Source organism: Plutella xylostella, chromosome 21 (assembly GCF_932276165.1).
Source record: "Plutella xylostella chromosome 21, ilPluXylo3.1, whole genome shotgun sequence".
In the NCBI taxonomy this organism is placed as follows: domain Eukaryota; kingdom Metazoa; phylum Arthropoda; class Insecta; order Lepidoptera; family Plutellidae; genus Plutella; species Plutella xylostella.
This window is the reverse complement of record NC_064001.1, coordinates 820451-841122: the sequence shown is the minus strand read 5'-3', so window position 1 is coordinate 841122 and position 20672 is coordinate 820451. Positions and strand designations below refer to the sequence as shown.

At 39.0% G+C, this 20672-nt stretch overlaps 1 protein-coding gene across 1 annotated transcript; it reads left to right on the top strand.

The window, feature by feature from the left end:
- Positions 1-969: 969 nt before the first annotated feature.
- On the top strand, positions 970-3582 carry LOC125490188. The gene has a single exon (XM_048628645.1). It carries the CDS (start codon positions 970-972, stop codon positions 3580-3582), a length of 2613 nt encoding a protein of 870 aa, XP_048484602.1.
- The last annotated feature ends 17090 nt before the right edge of the window (positions 3583-20672 follow it).

Below are 20672 nucleotides of genomic sequence, written 5' to 3'. Positions count from 1 at the left end.
TAAGTTTTTTATGGTGTGCAAATAAAGATTATTGTATTGTATTGTATTGTATTGTATTATCTTTGTGTGGAAAGTGTTACGAGTGGTAGCGTACCTCTTATTTTGAGTCATAGCTAATGTTCCCCGAGCGTTCTCCAAATATTCAGAACCGGCTTAGCCGTTAAAAACGTATGTGACTTATACGATTGAATATCAAAGGTTTTTAACATTAGTTCCGTTATTGTATTACCAGTAGCAGAAGTTTATGTATTATTTAACCCACATCAACCGTACTGTACAGAACGACTGAAGACGTTATAGTTTATAGTTAGTCTTCTTTGTAAATAGTTCATAGAAATTACCAGATAGAATAGTTAGCCCGATCACACTTGCGAAGGTTCTGGAACATTCCATAGTTTTCGTGAAGTTACCATAATGTTCTAGATTAATAAGTAAAGAATAAATAGTTCGACAATAGTCCAGAAGGTTCTAGAACAATGGCCAGGGAATTTTCCATAACGTCCGCGAACCTTCTAGTCGCTAAGTTACATAGGTACTTATAGTTGTTCGTTGTATTGTTTACGTTTGTACCTACTTTGCTTTGGTAATAATAATAATAAATAGTGTGACCTCGGGTATCTCTGGAACTATCGGGAAGATCGCTCGCCGGACTATATAAAGGGATGGGTCCGGCGACTATCATAGTCAGTCTAATAGTAACAGCAAAACAGTAAACAACATACAGTCCACTAGTAATAGCCTACAGTGAAGATCTCCAGAGACACTCGAAGTTAACAGTGAACAGCAATACCGGTGTTTTCTTTGGAAGACTCTACAGGCTAACAGCTACCTCAACAGTGGCATTTCCTCATCTTCTTCAAGAACCAACAGGTGCACCGCCACTTCCTTCGAACCGTACAGTGATAGTATAGTAAACGGTCGAGGTGATCCGCACATTTGGTCCATCGGAGCCGGATTGAAGACACAGGAATGCCTGTAACGAGGTCCACGACAGGGAGGCTACAGCGCAGCGGCCTAGAACAGAAGCCTACAGAAGAATCTTCAGCCGCCGGCGTCACCGCCTCCACCGCCACCGCTACAGACTCCGACATGCACACGCCGTCAACCACCGTGACAGCATCGATATCGACGGGTGTGTCCGCCGGAGTATCGACGCTGCCCTCGTCTGCCGCGAGGGTGGATAGCGTCTCGCCCCCCATAACAGGGGGGGCACGGCTCCCTGTGTTCGGGGGAGTAACGCCGCCGCCCTCCACTGCCGCGAGGGTGGTAACAGCTGCCGCCGGAACGCCCTTCCCACCGTCATGTATCCGGGCTACCCCGCCAGCGTCTACAGCAAGATCGAAGGCCAAGTCATTGAAGGCACGCCGCATCGCCGAAGCAAAAGAAGAATTAGCACGCCGTAATGTTGAAATTGCCGAAGCGAAAGCTGAACTCGCCGCCGCCCGGCTCGCTGTTATTGAAGCTGACTCCGACACCGACGACGACGACGGCAGCATCAGCTCCGAGATGGAGAGTACACTCGGGGTTGACACGTGGCTCGAAACACAGCAGTGCGTACTGGCCAACGAGCCTAACTCCGCGTCAGCAGCACCACCACCGCCAACAGAAGCTGCTGACGACGCCAGACAGCCGGGAGACTACGTTCTACAGCCACCAGCCGCCGTCGACCCTGCATCTACTGCCGTCCCTGTCGCTCAGCCGCGGGACTCTGTGAGCCTCACCGCCCTCTCTGAAGCTATCGCTCTGGCTGCAAGAGCCGGGGCGCCGCCGCCACTACCTCCGCGTCTTATCAGCGAGCTACCGTACTTTAGCGGCGCGCCGCACGAGTGGCTACAATTCAAGACCGCCTACTACGAGTCCGCAGCATCACTCGCGCCCTGCGACAACATGGGGCGTCTACGACGATGCCTGAAAGGAAGAGCGAAGGAAGCTGTCAACCGCCTGCTCATCACCAGCACGACGCCCGAGAACGTGATGAAGTCACTCGAATTGTGCTTCGGGCGCCCGGACAGCATCGCGCTCGCCGAGTTGGAACGTCTGCGGGCACTACGCCGGCCTGCGGACAACGCTACAGAGTTCTGCTTCTTTGCAAATGAAGTAAGCAACATCGTGACGGTACTGCAAGAGCTGCACCGCGACCGCTACCTCAACAACCCTGAGATCACGCAGCTCACAGTCGAGAAGCTCACCTCCGCTCACAAGCTTCGCTGGTACGACTTCTCCGCCGCACATTCACCTGAGGAACCAGACCTGCTGAAGCTCAGCCGATTCCTCATTCGGGAAGCTTCCATCTGCATGCCGCACGCACACGAGAAGACGGTTGCCTACGAATCGAAGAAACAGCAGCCGCCGCACCGCGCACAATGGACATACGCAACAACAGAACAGAAACCTACGTGTCCAGTGTGCTGCAACAGGGGCCACGACCCAACAGAATGCCGCAAGTTCGTCGAGAGTGACGTCGACTCACGCTGGCACCTAGCGAAGCAGAATAGGCTCTGCTTTAGCTGTCTACGCTACCGCAGCAAGACGCACCGATGCAGAAAGAAGAAATGTGGTGTCGACGGCTGCGAGAGATTACATCACCGACTGCTACACTTCGTGCGAGCTGACAAGCCCGAAGCCAAGAAAACAGACGCAGTCGCCTCTACGTGGACACCGATGCGAACGAAAGCGTATCGCAAAATAGTAAAGGTCCAAGTCTCAGGACCGGCGGGAGTGGTCGACACATGCGCGCTCCTAGACGACGGATCTACAGTAACGCTCGTCGACAGTGAAATCGTACAGAAGATCGGAGCCAGGGGACCCATAGACCCTCTCTACATAGAAGGTGTCTCCGACACAAGCGTCGACGAGTCCGCATCGCGTCGCGTCGCACTGACACTCACGGGTGCGAGTGAGACGCATATAGTCAACGCACGCACAGTACAGAAGCTGCACCTCGCCGCCCAGCGCGTCACCGAGCAAGACCTCGCCGGCTGCCCTCACCTGGAAGACATCCAGCACGAGCTGAAGCACGCAGACACGAAGCCAGGCCTGCTCATCGGGCAAGACAACTGGCACCTGCTGATGGCGGCGGAAGTGCGAGTGGGACAGCGACACCAACCAGTGGCGTCACGCACACCACTGGGCTGGGTGTTACACGGTGCACACACACGCACACTGGGACAGCGTGTGCACTATGTGAACAACATCGTCAGCGTCGAAGACAGCATGGACGAGCAGCTGAAGAGACACTTCGCGCTCGACACACTGATGATGACACCGAAGAAACTAAACTCCGACACAGAACAGCGAAGACTCCAGGACCCTACTAACTGGCACGGTGGTCGCCGACCACGTCGTCGTGGTTGCAGACGGCAACCTACCACGAAACACGTAGCTGAACGTGATAACGGCTGTCCACCTCAGAGAAGACGACATCGTACGAGCAGTCGACGTCCAGACCAGAGGAGGGATCCTCAGAAGACCGACCAAGCAGCTGGTGATCCTGCCAGCTCCAGTCGTTCCTACCGAAGACTTCAACGCCCTGCAGGCGATGACCGGCGGGAGAGATGTACAGAACGACTGAAGACGTTATAGTTTATAGTTAGTCTTCTTTGTAAATAGTTCATAGAAATTACCAGATAGAATAGTTAGCCCGATCACACTTGCGAAGGTTCTGGAACATTCCATAGTTTTCGTGAAGTTACCATAATGTTCTAGATTAATAAGTAAAGAATAAATAGTTCGACAATAGTCCAGAAGGTTCTAGAACAATGGCCAGGGAATTTTCCATAACGTCCGCGAACCTTCTAGTCGCTAAGTTACATAGGTACTTATAGTTGTTCGTTGTATTGTTTACGTTTGTACCTACTTTGCTTTGGTAATAATAATAATAATAAATAGTGTGACCTCGGGTATCTCTGGAACTATCGGGAAGATCGCTCGCCGGACTATATAAAGGGATGGGTCCGGCGACTATCATAGTCAGTCTAATAGTAACAGCAAAACAGTAAACAACATACAGTCCACTAGTAATAGCCTACAGTGAAGATCTCCAGAGACACTCGAAGTTAACAGTGAACAGCAATACCGGTGTTTTCTTTGGAAGACTCTACAGGCTAACAGCTACCTCAACAGTGGCATTTCCTCATCTTCTTCAAGAACCAACAGGTGCACCGCCACTTCCTTCGAACCGTACAGTTATAGTTTCCCAACGGTAGAGGTGATCCGCACACGTACCACCACCAAAAACAGCCATTAGCAATTAAAAATATCCATAATCAGCGTCGCTCGCCTGTCAAATATCTATCAGATCCATCCTAGCTACATCAGATTTGACAAGCGAACAACGCTGATTAAGGATTGTTAGTTGCTTATGTTCGGTGGTGGTAACCCCACAGGTGGGTGTCTGCAACTAGTAGTTACTTACATCCGACACAGTCCCGCATCTAACGAACATCATTTGTCTCCGGCCACAGCAGTTACTGCGCTTGCTTGTAGGGAAACACAACACTGTGTTTTATTTGCGATGCCAAAGTCACTGAACACAAAATATAATTAACCAAACGCCCTAGGAGATATTTATTTATATAAATATCGCACACAAAAAACAAATTTTACCCTGAAACATTTTAAAACATAGTTAATAATAAAATATATAGTATATTATAGTTATAGCATAGTTAATTTTAAAACATAGTTAAAAATAATAAAAGGCGGACTTATTGCTAAAAAGCAATTTCTACCAGCCAACCGCTATCGGTCGTATGTATGTAGTATGTAGCTCTTAAAATGTACAATGATAAATTAAGGTATGTAAACAATCACAAAAATAACAACTTTAAACTAGAACTACTATAAAAGCTACAACTTTTACGCATACCACCCTCGTCTTAAGGCAAGCCATCTATCGGTATCGTACGTAACGCATTTAACGGATTGTTATAAATGTATGGAGAAACGGTGTCGGCAATGCCGATGGAAAAGAGGCAATTGTGTGAATTTCTATACACAGAATACTGAAGAATATTAAATACTGAAACCTATTTTTGACCGACTTCGAAAAAAAGAAGAGTTCTCAATTATAATGTATAGTAAGTATGATTGCTGTCAGTGTCAAATAAAGTTTTATCTTTCTTTCTTTCTTTCAATTCGTCAGCATTGTACTGTTTTTGTCAAAATGCTAGTCCTCATGTAAACTGACAGTCCGTTGCATGAATTCAGGGGCTAGTGTTTGTAACCGTATGCATTTTATAAGATGAAGTTATTTGTGCCGCATTCACCGTGCAATGTCGACGACAGCGTTCGTTATCAGCATTCATTAAGACTCGCGACTCGTGCTTGACCTAATTAGGGCCGCCACTGGTGTCAACTTAAGTCGATGTTCACGTTCACCGTTTCATACAAAACTTTCAACAAATATACGAAAACAGAATGAATTTACAAAGAGAATGAATTTACAAATCGAGCGAACCGTACATTTTGATGATACTTGATAGACCAATTTTGAACAGAAGGCGACAGTAATAAACATGCTTACCTATAATATTGTAAAGAAAACTTTGTAGACGGTCAGCAATATTAATAAGTACTCGACTCTCCTGGGAATGTTGTAAAAATCGTAATACATCACCTGTACAAAAAAGACGACCTTAACTTGTATCTTTTTTTTCGAATTCAGATATTTTATGTGAGCCGTGTTTATTTCTGATAACCTTACCAACATCAGAAAACCCGTGACATTGGACTTTTGAAAAGTTAAACCTATTTTGATAAAAATATTACAAAAAAAATCGGGGTAATATTTACCTATGACCAGAAACAAATCGAAAATCGGTTTAGGAGCTACGCTTCCACAGACAGATACACAGATACGTTAAACTTATAACCCCCCACGTTTTAGCCGTGGGTTAAAAAACATTCCCTAGTATGAAACAGCTTTCGGAATGCTGCATAGTTATACATTCCAAGCTGTCAGCAGTATCATCATGGTGAGTTTAATTTGATTGAACCGGTTCAGTAAACAGATTTGGTTCCCAGAATTTCATTAGTCGTGTTACTGCTTATGTGGATTCCAACTGTGAATATGAACTTAACGTTTGACATCCGATTGTAATATGAAACGTTAGTTGGAATAGAACCAATTATATTTTCATTCGAACTAGATGGAGTGTCAGTGTAAAGGAAACACACACACACACTCACGCCTTGTACTAATGTACTCCCTTGCGGGGTAGGCAGAGATGCATTGCTGCACCCACTTTTCGCCAGAGTGTTTTGTTAGTCCCAATGTAATAGGGGGCGGGCCTATTGCCATTTACGGGCACATCCAAGACCCGGGAACAAATATCTGTGTTTAAACAAATATCTGCCCCGGCCGGGAATCGAACCCGGGACCTTCGGCTCAGTAGTCGGGTCACTAACCACTACGCCATTCGGTCGTCTAGGAAACGCGTCGACAAATATAACACCCCACTTCTACCACTGAGCTCTTATTTTGAATGAGTTCTGTTAGTAGAGTTCTGACATTATTCATTGGTACAATGGTTGTCATTAGGTTGGACTTAAAACGGTTTCAACAGTAATCAGAATCATATTGGTCGTATATTGTTAATAAATAAATAATAATAAATATGTGGGGACATCTCACACACGGCCATCCGACCCCAAGCTAGGCAGAACCTGTGTTATGGGTGTCGGACAGCTGATACACAAATACATAGATAGATAGATACTAAATATAAATATCAACACCCAAGACCCGAGTACAAATATCTGTCTTTAAACAAATATCTGCCCCAGCCGGGAATCGAACCCGGGACCTTCGGCATAGCAGTCAGGGCCACTAACCACTACGCCATCCGACCGTCGGCGTCATAATCTAAGTGTAGTACAGTATAATACAACGTGACAAACAAAAAACGTATAGGGAGGGATTGAAACTTAGGACTACGAAATTATTTGTTTGGCGTTGGTTTTTAATCGTCGTTTTAACTATGATGTCCCTGGTAAAGGTACTTAGCTTCGGAATGTAAGGGTAAACGTGCAGTTATGTTGGTACCTACCAGTAAAGCTAGATATTTATTATTAAATAGCTATGAAATTTAGGTTCCGTTAATATCGAATATGTTGTGCAAATTTCTCTAAAATTTGAATTAATAGGAATACGGTTAGAAATAAATTTGTAATAATAATGATTTTATTTTAACAAAATGTTATTAGATTTAATTTTGGATATGGTTATGTACCTTAGCTTCTTAGGGCTTCACCCAACGCGAGTCAAATTACTTACAAACAGACCATACCATAATTTTTTATGCATTTAATATTCACAAGATACCCCAAGTCTCCATCTCGACAAACCTCACGTATCATACAACCTGCGACACACCTACAGGGTGGAAAAGATAAATGGGGCAGGGTCGGCAACGTTACCGTTGTTTGAGAAAAAAGGTCTTAGAAGCAAAAAAACATTTATTTAAAAAAAATACACACCTAATATACAAAAGTATATAATTTTTTTGGTGTGCAAATTTTTCTCAACTTTTTAGGGTTTCCTGTTTTGATTGAATGATTGAATTTTAAGATGCTCGCTTCTCGCAGGCTATTTTATCTACAGCCACATCAACACACATCAGAAAAAAAATATACTTACCTACAATGAATTAGCATTTGACTTTTTCACTAATTTTTTTTCGTCATCAATTCAATAGCATTCCTTGCAGGTAATTTTTTCTCACAATGACTCCCATCCTGTACACCCTGAAGCGGTATACACATACAGGGTTTTGCGTCCGTACGTCTTTATCTGTTGCCGCCGCGTCATGCCCCGTCCATCACTCATGCGACGTTGTCCGCCACGCGGGCTCGGGGGCGTCCCACTGATGCCTTCATAAGAAATGGTTCTAATGTCGTTTTAGTGCGACGGGTGCGGTGCGGGTGTCGCTGTAATAGAATATGGGTCATCCTGTTTAGTGCTAATATTATAAACGTGAAATTTTTTAAAGTATAGTTCGATGTTTGTGACTCTTTTACGAGTAATGGGCTGGCTTAACCATTTTTTATTGGTATAGCCGTTTTTTACACATAATATTAACACATCTCGAAATCAAAAGACTCTCTTTTCTCGCGAGCTTTTCTTCGCCTTTAAAGATTTATCCGCAGAAATTTATTTTGATATACGAGAAACTTTGAGTTGTTTTTAGTTTTTCTACCAACTAAGGTATTTTTTGTAACAGATCTGACTGTATTTATTATTATCTCGGTGTGCATTAGCAGTAAGAGGATTGCGAGTTTAGTTGGCAGGATTAAAAATGTGAATACCACAAACCACTTTATATTGCTCTCCGCTGTTTTGTTGGTCCTATGTTTAGTTGTGCCCTGTTGCTTATTTTTGTCACACTCAAGAACAACTATTACACCAATATAGAACAGATTGAAAATAACTCTTCCAGCCTTACACATAATCTATTAAATAAATAACAAAATAATAATAATATCTCTTATCAAAATACACTCACTATCAATGAAAAAGTACCACTTACAAAATGTCGACAGTCGAAACCAAATGACCTCAAATTGTTTAAATCATTTAATGTAGATTTCGATAAAAATATTTACGTTCTTAGTTGGAAATATTCTGATGCGCTGCTATATAACATTGCAGACGACGTCATTTAGCCTTTTCTGTTTAGTAGTAATTCGGTGCTGTATATCACTAGAGCTTTTTCATTGCTCGTCAATGTAAACATGAAAGATTGTTTTTTTTCCAAAATTATAACACTTTCTCCGTACGAAAATATGTAGGTCATACTATTCTCGTTTTATCAGCACAGCTCGCACCACTCGGTACTTTATCGACACACGATAGTTTCAGCACGAGTAAGCAGTTTGCTTATCGACTTATTATATTACGCTGCACTCGTGGAATTTTAATGTGCTACAATTGAGTTCGTACACAGCGCAAGTTCGATACATTGTATCGGTGGAGTGCTTTCGAAAATTAACTTCATTGTGAAAACTCACATGCTATAGGTAGGTACCTATTTAATAAATGAAGTATAACTGTGGAATGGCTACGATGAGTTCATACACTCACGAGCAATGAAAATGACCTGCTCTAATGCGTTTTCATTTGAATTTTAAGCATAATTAGGGATTGTCTTTCTTCATCATCATTGCTCCAGCAATAAAGTAGTTCCTTACTGTCAAATATATTTTCAGTCACTAATGTAATTAGTAATGAGCTAAGCTAAATTGTTGAAATTAGATTTATCAACTTTTCCTTTACAGAGATTTTCAGTTGATAAGTGAAGGGTCCCCCAATTTAGGGTTCATTAGTATAATTAAGATGAGCTGGGGTCAGTTACCCTGATCCTCGCGATGACCGGTAATGCCCCTAATGACTAAGTAATTGGGAAATTATCTCACTACAATTCGATCACTTGGCATCATACCTTTGATGGGTATCGGACATTATTTAGTTAGTAATCTGATGTAGATATTGATTAGAAATTTAATTGATTTATACTAACAAGATCGTAGCAACAGTTAATATATATTATTTTATGACGATAAATTCTTAGTCTCGATATTTATGTGTCTCACTCCCTACAGTACTGGTACCTAACAGTACTGAGTAACTGTAATTATGTGAATTACAGTAGAGTACAGAAGGGTAATATGTGTACACAAACCTACATGGCATTTCATCACATTATAAACGCTATTAGTGACCATGCTGTATGTTAGCACTTCGTAAGCGTGTATGGTACTCAAGGCTGCCACGGTTTTGGATACTTGCCACTTTAGGAGAAAGGTTAGAAGCAGGACCTATTTTACATAACTATTCGATAACAAGGATTATAGGTCGCTTCTCGGAAATCTGATATCAATATGTTTTAAATAACCTAGGAAACCTGAATTTAGAAACCCAATTTGATTCTCGCACCCATATACATAGGTAGCTTGTACATGGCAAATAAAACATAAATATGTCATAATGAATACATATGTAATGTATGTAATAATGTAGTCTAAAAATGCATCATCAAAATGTATTTTGTACCTTATCGAAATAAAAGTTTCATAGTATTCTGTTGAAGTAACTGTCTGTTTCTGAATCATACTTGGTAAGGTAAGAAACTGCAACTACGCTGATAACGGTACAAAGTACAAACGGCACGACCTACAATAACACAAAGTGCGAGCCCTCAAATTGACACACCGCGCAAACCGCGCCAGAATATTGCAACAAAAAAAAACCTACATTGCACGTAGCAGCACCAGTAATCCCATATCCAGCAATCCATCTAGAGCCGCACTTCACCCCGCGTGGAGGCGACATCGATCAAACCCGGGACCGCGGAGCGACGGGCACTAGGCGCGAGCTTTTAGCCACACCACTCGTTTTCATACTACGGTAAGAGGAAAATAGGTTTTCCATATCGATGTGAACATGTATCGTTATTCAATGTCAGGCGTTTTTCTTTTTATTCTTGTGAAATGGGAGGAGTAGAGGTAATTTCAAGTATTAGATTCCAATGCGATACGATTTGATTGCATGAAAAACCTTTTTCATTATATCGGCGGGGGTTTACTATTTTGTATTCTCTCATCTGCCAAGCCAATAATTATCTACAATTCTAGAATATTGTTGTATTATAGTGAAGGTACAAGATAAGAACAAAATAAACCGAACGAAATGCATACCTACATTCTTAGGATTTTCCAACAGGAATATCTAGAATCTTACTCATTCATACAACTAAAAGCCTTTAGTTTAATCGAATTATCTTGAACCTTGTTCCTAGGTCCCGTAGGTGTACAATTGCTTAGCTTCTCCTTTATGGCAACCAGGGAATGCTCACAGCTACAACTGAACGTTAAGATGACAATGGTCCCTGCATCCTCCAGCTAAATAGCCGCGTTGGGACCTTGTCAGCTTAAAATAGGAATTCTGAGGCATTCAACTGAATTGAGCGTTTCCTTTCTTGTTTAAATTCTTATTATGTTAAAGGAACTTTCCTAAGTTCCTTTCCTAGGAAAGTTCTGGTGAAAGTTTTGGAAATTAGACAATAAATACGTAGTTTTAACACTTATTTACATGACGGAGTAACTTATTATTAACTTATTGAAGTACCAAAGCAACATTATCATTATTATTTAAGAATTCAATACTAACGTAAATTCAGGAGTGGAGAGTTCAGTAATAAATTATTTTAGGCCTTTAATATTCGTACTGAATATTTCCCGAACCGCGAGCTCTTTCTGTCATCATTAATCTTCTTCTTTAAACAAAAACTTCCAATTTGACTTTTTGGAGTTAGTCGAGATCGACAGGAGCGATTCATTTCTAAACCCCTTGAACATGGCCGGTGGGCAGACTGCGTAAATTGTTTGTGTAGGGTAACCTCATAATAAAACGTAGACTAACTTATCTATCTAAATACAGTTTTGGTGTAGAACCGGTTATAGTGCAGAGTTTCATAAAAATAAGTAGTCTGAAACCCGATTTAAGCAAGAAATAATATCATTAGTCTTCAATTTATAATAAGGGAAAAGTTTAACGTAAGTTTATTGCTTATATGGGTAATCTGATATTTTCTTGTCATCCTTACAATTATTGGCACTTCAGGATTAAAGCTGGATTACTATAGTACAAAATATGTATGGTACGGTAGTTTTCATGTAAAGTTTTATGTCACCTAGCTCTACTGACTATTAGAGCTGGTTAGAGATTGCCATAGTAGTGAAAGGATTAGTTTCTGTTTTTGTGATTTTTTTTACTGTTTTTTGTTATCAAATTATTACTATGTTTTGTTTAGTATGAAAAAAAAAAAAAACAAAAAACACGCACTCACGCCTTGTACTAATGTACTCCCTTGCGGGGTAGGCAGAGGTGCATTGCTGCACCCACTTTTCGCCAGAGTGTTATGTTAGTCACAATGTAATAGGGGGCGGGCCTATTGCCATTTTACGGGCACATCCAAGACCCGAGACCAAATATCTGTGTTTAAACAAATATCTGCCCCAGCCGGGAATCGAACCCGGGACCATCGGCTCAGTAGTCAGGTCACTAACCACTACGCCATTCGGTCGTCAGTTTGTTTAGTATGTTATGAATAATGTGAAATTTCTGAATTCCAATATATAAACTTTTTATTTTAGAATTATTATTAAAAAATTAAAATATTATTATACTAGTATATACGTAGTCACGCCACAGAATCCGATTCCAATTTTAAATTAAATTTTCCGAAATCAAATTTTGCAATCAAGAAGTTGGCTATAAATATAAATTCCGCATTGTTTGCTTACAGAGTTAGGCTAACTTAATTTGATTCCATTCTTTGTAATGCCTGATGAGCACAGAAAATCTTATCAATGTTGTGAGTCAGAAATCAGGAATACTTGGGGCCTGTTTCACAATGTCTGGTTAGTAGCTACCTGTGAGATAAAATACATGCTGTCACTGTCTAAAAATAATTACAGAGTCTTAGCATATGTTTTATCTCACAGGTAGCCACTAACCAGACATTGTGAAACAGGGCCTTATAATGGGATACGTTTGAAATTTGACAACCGCTGGTTTATGATTTCTAATGTTAACCGTTGGTTGGTCCGCTGATGTGCCATACCTCTGCACGTAGTGATAAAAATACATCCAGTATAATCAGAGTGTAGATTCTCAGTGAAAGCAATAGTTGAAATAAGACGCATGCAGCCGCCAGAGTCCGAAATTTGTAGCACGGACGAGCGCGCCATTTCATATGAGCTTAAATGCCTGTTCCGGCGTATAACTTTTATAGCGAGTGGAGAAAATTGCTTCCTCAATTTAGAATGAATATATTATAGTTTGCTATGGAGACTGGTCTGCAGATGAATATCTGGATAGCATGTTTAAGCATGGAACAAGGTCTTATAAGTTTAACGAATATTTTTAGCTAGTTGCTGGTGTTTGTCTCAAGTTTAGTGAAAATTATTTGGATCACAAAATAGATATAGGGCGCGCCATAACGGGCGCAAATACCACTAATAATAGAACATGGTACCTTTAGAAGAAGATTGATATAAACTTATCTAATAATTGTTTACATGTACTCACTTACTTACTTATAGTCTGGCTACCCATAGCACAGGGTATCCTAGTTTGGGAGCCAGGAACCCATTTCTAAACCAAATAGGCAAATAAATGTTTTCATTTCATTTCATTTATAGTCCTGTTACTCCCCTGTGGAGCTTAGGGCTACAGACATTCTTCGCCACGCTTCCCTATCTTGAGCCGCCTCCTTCACTTGGGCCCACGATAGACTCGCTCTCTTCATTTCCGCCTCCACGGACCTTCTCCAGCTCTGTACGGGTCTACCTGGTCTCCTTCTTCCGCCAGGCTGCCACTCAAAAGCAACTTGAGTATGGTTACAGTCGTGTCTCTCATTGTTTTCATATACGATTGCTTAACTTGCGTATAAAGGCAAGATTTACCTTTACGGCATCGTCCGCTACAGACGCATCACATTCAGTATTCTTAGTGTAAAAATTCTAACAAGTGCGTCCACTTCATCGGCATTGCCGACGCCGTTTCTTCATACATTCATGAAAATCCGTTTGATCCGATAGGTGCGATACCGATAGGTGGATTTTTACCTTTTTAATATTGATCTTGATAAATATTTATTATTATTTCTGTATTTCACAATTCCACAACTATTGTATCCAGTAGTGTTCAATTCTGAAGCCGTTTGTTAAACTCTCTCTATAACTCTACACTGAACTGAAAAGCCAAAGCTGATTTAAGAAAATACTCAATATGGTTCCACATAAAATGGACATGCGCAATATTGCGATTCGGTTGGTACAACATTTATTGGTTTCGTGCATAATGCCGGATTGAACCAACTTGTAGACATAAATAGTTGGACTTGTGAGCATCTTGCATACTTTCAACAACTATTATTGTTATTATTATGTTGTGTCGTTACCGTCACGGGACCATGGGGTCCCGGGCATTTGGAAGGCGTGCATGGGGCCGAAGCCAACATGTAGAGGCCCGTTTGACAACATTAATCTAAATGAATATTATTATTAACTTTCAATTGCATGATAAATATGGGCTATGAAAATTAAATAAAACAACAGTAATGTTTATCTGTAGGTACTTTAATCCTATTTTCGTATTTTTATAAATCGTTTAAATAACAATTAAACACAACTACAATTTGATAATATTAATACACAACCCATTTATTTATCTACTTACTCTAAATTTTAGCGAAAATTTCAAAAACCTTCGCTACTTTTTAAATTAAAGCGAAAATATAAAATTTGGTATGGCTGACAAGTAAAATTTACAGTTATTTAACACGATTTTATTAACAGTAACTAGTATTTACAATATCTTAAAGCTACGATATTTACATTAACTACGATCTAATATAAATTAATGTTACGAAAATAGCCAGTACTTTTTACAAACCAAAAAATTTACGATAAAATCGATAAAGGACAATTTAAGTAAATATAAATTTTACCATGATATAAAAAAACATAGTTAGTTTATAGACAATAACATTTCAGCTTTTATCATCATAATGAGAACTTATAGGTAAAATCCATTCTATGACAGACTGTGCCGAGGTCTATGGCTCAGTTTAGTTCCCGACGTATTTGTACTTGGGAACATCATAAATATTACTGAGAAGGCCGAAGGGAGCATAAAAAGAAAAACTTCCAGCACTTTTACTGGCAATCCGGAGATGTCTTACATTCCCGGATGAAATCTGACTCGCGATATGAAATGCATAGATGAGATTGCTCAATATCATAAATATAAGTTAGTACACAACCCAACTAAATGGATATTGCAGCCTACGCCAACATCAGTTTCAGTTGTGACTCAAACTTGGTTGGTACAGTTCGGTCCAAACAACTTGATCGTTCCTGAAGTTGGTTGCAATTATACTTTTGTGCAATTGATGATGAATCAACGCAATGCTACAAATATTAGGTAAAGAACATCTTGAATAGAAAGAAAAACAAAAAGAAATAGGAAATTAAAATACTCACATACATAAAATACTTACAAAGCGCATGATCCTTTTTAAATTCATCCTAATTTAATATTATAAATGCGAAAGTAACTGTGTCTGTCTGTTACTCTTTCACGCCAAAACTACTGAACGGATTTGAATGAAATTTGGTATAGATATAGTCTAGATCCGATCCTGAGAAAGAACACATGCTACTTTTTATCCCGGAATTCTCACGGGAAAACTTTTAAGGTGAAGTGAAGCTCGCGGGAACAGCTAGTATAAAATATTTCAACAAAAGTTAAGTGACTACCTTGGTGGCACCAATACGGTAAAAAAATATTTCTGCGCTTGTTAAAGAAAATCAGCTAAATGATACGCATCTCAATTATATATTCACGAGTCTTCCCCGGATATTAATGAAAAACATACGAAGAACTTGGAGCGTTGGCTTTTCGTCAAAATGTATTCCTTTTACCTTTCACATTAATTATGTACTTGTAAGGTATCTTATTCGAGACAGTCCCTTTTCAACTGAAATATCTATGTACATAAGGTGGGAACTTCAGTCTTTCAGTGTTCTATAAACACGTTTTAGCAAGAAATAAAAAAACAGCATCTTTTCAAATAAAATTCAACGGATTGGCTGTCTCAAACGGATCCTTAAATACGGTTTTACTTCATGTAGGTTATGCTGGTGCATTCACTTCTGGAGATATGCGTCAATGCATGCCTCAAATTTCTTCCTGATCTCAGGCCTCAGGTATATACTTACAATATACGCATACAAACTTAAATTTAAAAAAAATAGAGCTAGGGACAATGTTGGTGACTTCACATGGGGGGTATAATTTATTTTCATAAATTTCCAAAAGTCTTTTAAAAGTTGTTAATATGGACGAGTGGCGTCACTCTTTGGCTTTCTATATACATTTTGCAACACCTTGTATTTACTATTTATTGGAAGTTTTTACCCTACTAAATAACTCGACTATATTTTAAACAGTCGCCATTTTCCTTAATGAAGCCACACGACGCGACATTCGTTGTGATTTACAAAAACAAATGAACACAGCGCTCGCACCTGCAGGAATACTTTAAACAATGAGATGTAAAAGCAGCTAAGCACCTTCTGAAAGGGAAAACATTGGAGCATTTCAGGAAGTGCTCGGAAAGTAATATTAGCCATGTTTTAGTGTGGAATTTGTGAAATCTCAAGTTGGGCTCCGAATGAGTTATAGCGTCGCTTTTACTCAAATGACTCGGTCGGCCATTATTTATGACCCCGCGGAGAAGTGAAGTTGCGGACTGCGTACGTGAACTTTTTGGTTGCGTAAAATATTAACATGGAGAACTGTACATACATGCTGAAACTAATACACTCACGAGTGATGAAAAAGTTCTACTTACAAATTACACTAAATGACGAAAAATTTGAAAGATTGAATTTAGAAAATTATTAGAATTGATCTAATGATTGTCTTTTTTAGTTGGTAATATTCTGATGTGCTATTGTGCTGTTATATGTATTATGTATGTCATTAAGCTAGCCTAGGAGTAACTTAGTGCTATGGTCACTGAAACTTTTCAGTTCATGAGTGTATTCATGAGTGGCTCCTAGTTCATGCTTTGTAGTCGTGTCACCTACACATGGTAATTACAGAAAATCATAAACCGTTTTCTATGTAAAGTATTATGTTCTATTATTAAATTTATCAAAGCCAACATTTCGGCTTCTCAAAACGACTGAGGCAATGTTATTATTCTCAAGTCTTTGCTAAAAACCACCAGACTGGAACCTATAGAAATTCTAAAGAAGTTAAAAATAGGTAACTAATTGTTAGCCTAAGGCCAAAAATACATCAAAGTCTTGGCTAATCTCATGGCAGGTGGTTGTGACGAATTATACAACACTAGCTGTTCCCGCGAGCTTTGCTTCGCCTTAAAAAGTTTTCACGTGGGAATTCCGGGATAAAAAGTAGCCTATGTATACCAAATTTCATTCAAATCCGTTCAGTAGTTTAAGCGTGAAAGAGTAACAGACAGACAGACACAGTTACTTTCGCAGTTAATATACATCGTATTTAGCACTCAAGTCCGCGGGCGGTATTTCTCTCTATGAGTACAGTAGCCTACCTATTATGTTAATACAAAACTTGTTCTGCTGTTTGTTTGTGATGAGTTACAAACCTACTCACACACATTTCGGCTGTCCCATTTTAAAACACAGTAACAGCCATGAGACAAAATGTTCAGGAGAGCCAAAAAACGTTTTTGTACCTTCATTTCAATGCCCTGGTAAAACTATGATAGATATCTGAACAAATGTAAGCTTAAAAGAAGCGGCAGAACTTAGGCTTTATATACAATACTATTTCATTTAAATATGACTAAAATTGTTGCTGTAATGCACAAAAGAAAACACTTACTAGGTTTTATATGGTTTTCTCACCCTAAAAGCGCCCTCACTGACCATTTCATAACCTAGTAAGGGCCATTATTGTGTCATTTAAGACAAGTTAAGTATATTGAAATTGCAATAATTGCGTAATAATTTAATTTTTTATATGTTTGGGATCCTTCACATATTATAAATCCAATTTTGCAGCACTTTTATACGACGGCACTATAAGTAATAGCTGAAATACGGGCATATTTTTATGTTTGTTTTTTTGTTTTATGTAAATGAATTAAATAGCCATATTCAGAAGGCTCTAACATGAAAATTATTTATGGCTGCCTTCAATTAGACAATATTTCCTAAATTTCTATCTAAAAATCAGTTTTATAACTTGTTTTTTTTTGTTTATGCAAAATAGGGCTAGTAGAAAGGTTCTAACGAGAAAGGTCTCTATAGCTTTTATAAAGAAGACAAAATTTACTTATGTTCTACTTTTAATTCAACTCTCTAGGTTTCATTGGTGCAAAGATACAGGTTCTGAAATGTCTGATATTTTGTACGAAAAAAGTGTTAGTAATAATGTATGCCATTTGTGACTTACTAAAATTAACGGACGAAAATTGTCCTTTGCTGACCATTTCAAAACCTAGTAAGCGCCATTGACCATTTTAAAACCTAGTAAGTCATTTTCACTTACTGTGTTTTAAAATGGTTGGTGGCTCTTACTATGTTTTGAAATGGTTTTCGTGGCATTTTTGATTTCGCAGGGTGGAGTTACTAGGTTTTTAGAAATTTTATTTTCGTTTCTAAGCGGTTTTTTGATATTCTGACAATGCAGTTTTGTGCGGAATCGCCTAAAATAATGTATAAATCAAAGACCCGTTTTTTTTTAAAGTTGGCGGTTACTGTGTTTTGAAATGGGACAGCCGATTTGTTTTTATATGTATAATGGGTGTGGAAAATAACTCCATTACAAACCATATCTCTAGCATGACTGCACTTAGCAAAACCAATATTGTGTTCAAACTTAATCTTCAAACGTTTTAATCACTTGACTTTGAAAAGTTTGCAGACGAAGCAGGCCTTTTTTTCTATTGGAACAAATTAAGTGAATTGTGTGGAATTTTGAAGATCTGTTTGGATTTATGATAGATCATCAGTAATGAAAATTCCTGAGTAGCAGATTCTTTCATAACCTAAAATTAATATTGACCAATCACAAAATATATCATGAGCTAGGTATATAACGTAGTAATGAGTGCAATATACACTTTTGAGAGGAGAACATAATGTATACCGTATTTTTCCATACTTGGCATAAGAGAGACAATCTTTGAGTGTCTATTTAATCAAAATATTATTAAACAAATAAACTACCGCTAAAATAGATGGTTTACTTGCGAAATTAATCATTTCTGTGTTCAATGTTTCATTTTAAGACCTAGTTTTAAAATAAGTTTAAATAAAAAGACACACTAAGGGCCACTTGCACCAACATATTAAATCTATATTTAGCGTCAAATTTTATATGGATTGACGTTTCTTAAATCGAGATTTGACACTTAATGTAGATTTAAATGTTTGTGCAAGTGGCCCTTAGATTGTTTACCTTTTGTGCCAAGCATAAATGAATGCAGTATACACAGTATGGACAGAAAACAAAACACAACCTCCGTCTCAATCAGATTACGAGGGTCGTCGGGAGGTATTGTCGCCGGCCTCCTCGTCCAATGCTTTGTTTGTTCATAAGATCGAAGCCAAACAGCTTGGAGAGCCAGCGATCGACAACTCTCGAGAGAAGGTCGTTTAGCTGATAAGTTAGCTATAGTGAAATATAAACTAGCCATCGTGATATTTTTTCTATCGTTCGCGTTTTTTTCATCCAATTTTATCTGTTGATGGCAAAACAAGTTTATTTTTAATTTATTGTTTATGGTCACTTCCGTATCCTATTCTGTAACAATAAAACTGCTGTACGGTGCTCTTGTTGTTGTGATAAAATAAATACTGTCTCACTGTGAAACTTTGGTTTTAATGAAGAAGACCAGCCAGCAAATCAACAGTCCACGCAACACACATTATCTGATTATTAACCATTTTTAAATCTAAACTTTTGCAAAATTGTTACAAAACTAACAAAACATTCTACAATATAATATTATAAGTGTAAACTTTCGATCATATTCTTGTGAGCACTACTAACACGGATAACTGTGTGGCTATCGAATGTCAGCATTAAAGTAGTGGAGCATTTAGCAGCCGCACTCCGCCACGGCCCAGAACATCCATTTAGCGATTCACTGCACATCCAATTGCTTTCTTATTGAATTAAAAACGACTAGTCTTGCTCAGCGGCGCCGCTCGCTCAATGGTTAACAACTACTGCTGGGCGGGCGGTGGCTCCAAGCCAAGAAACTTTCATTTATTAGGTCGGGAAATACTTGCAGTGAATTAATTGTTCGCTGTTTCAGTTATCAGCCGCTTGAGCCAGCTGATATGTGGGGTTTGTGCCAATTGAGTTGCTTGCATTGAAACCAAGCCATGTTTTAATAATGCTTTGTTAACGGAATACTAGAAACGTTTACATTTAAGTTTCAGCACGAGCAATGAACATTAAAGGTACAAATGAAGTCATAGTTCAAAGATTATTTTCCCCGGAGCAAAATATTGGCAATTATGAGGCAACAACGAGAAGAGAGGCGGCTTTTGTCTCAAAGGAAAAGGTGTACAGAAAAAGTTAATTAAAGATTGTGTTTTTTTGGTTGCAACGAAGTCTACGCCGTAGCAAAGTGCTACGCTAACGGCGTAGGCATTTGCTACAAAACTGATTTATGGTTATACTAATAAAATATTATGTAAGAATAAACTCACAAATGGGTAAAAATATTTCACTTATTCAGGTTTTTTTTAATGTAAATGAAAAAAATGGTGTAATCTCTGAAATTACGGAATATTGAGTCAGATAAATCCGGGAATGATTTATTTACAAAACGTATCCATTAAAATTATTATTATGTGCATAGTTAGAATTGTCTACTACATAACTAATATTTTAAAATATTTCATATTATGTTTTACAATAAAGTAACACCTATAAAATCACAAAGTTCCTTTTAACTTTCAATATAAATCGATATGATATTCAAACTATCCAATTTACTAACTAAAACAATTAAAAGCTGTATCTAACCGACAATTTCACGTCATCAAATGACATTTGGCAATCAAAGCAACTTACAGTGCCACAAACTTATCTGTTC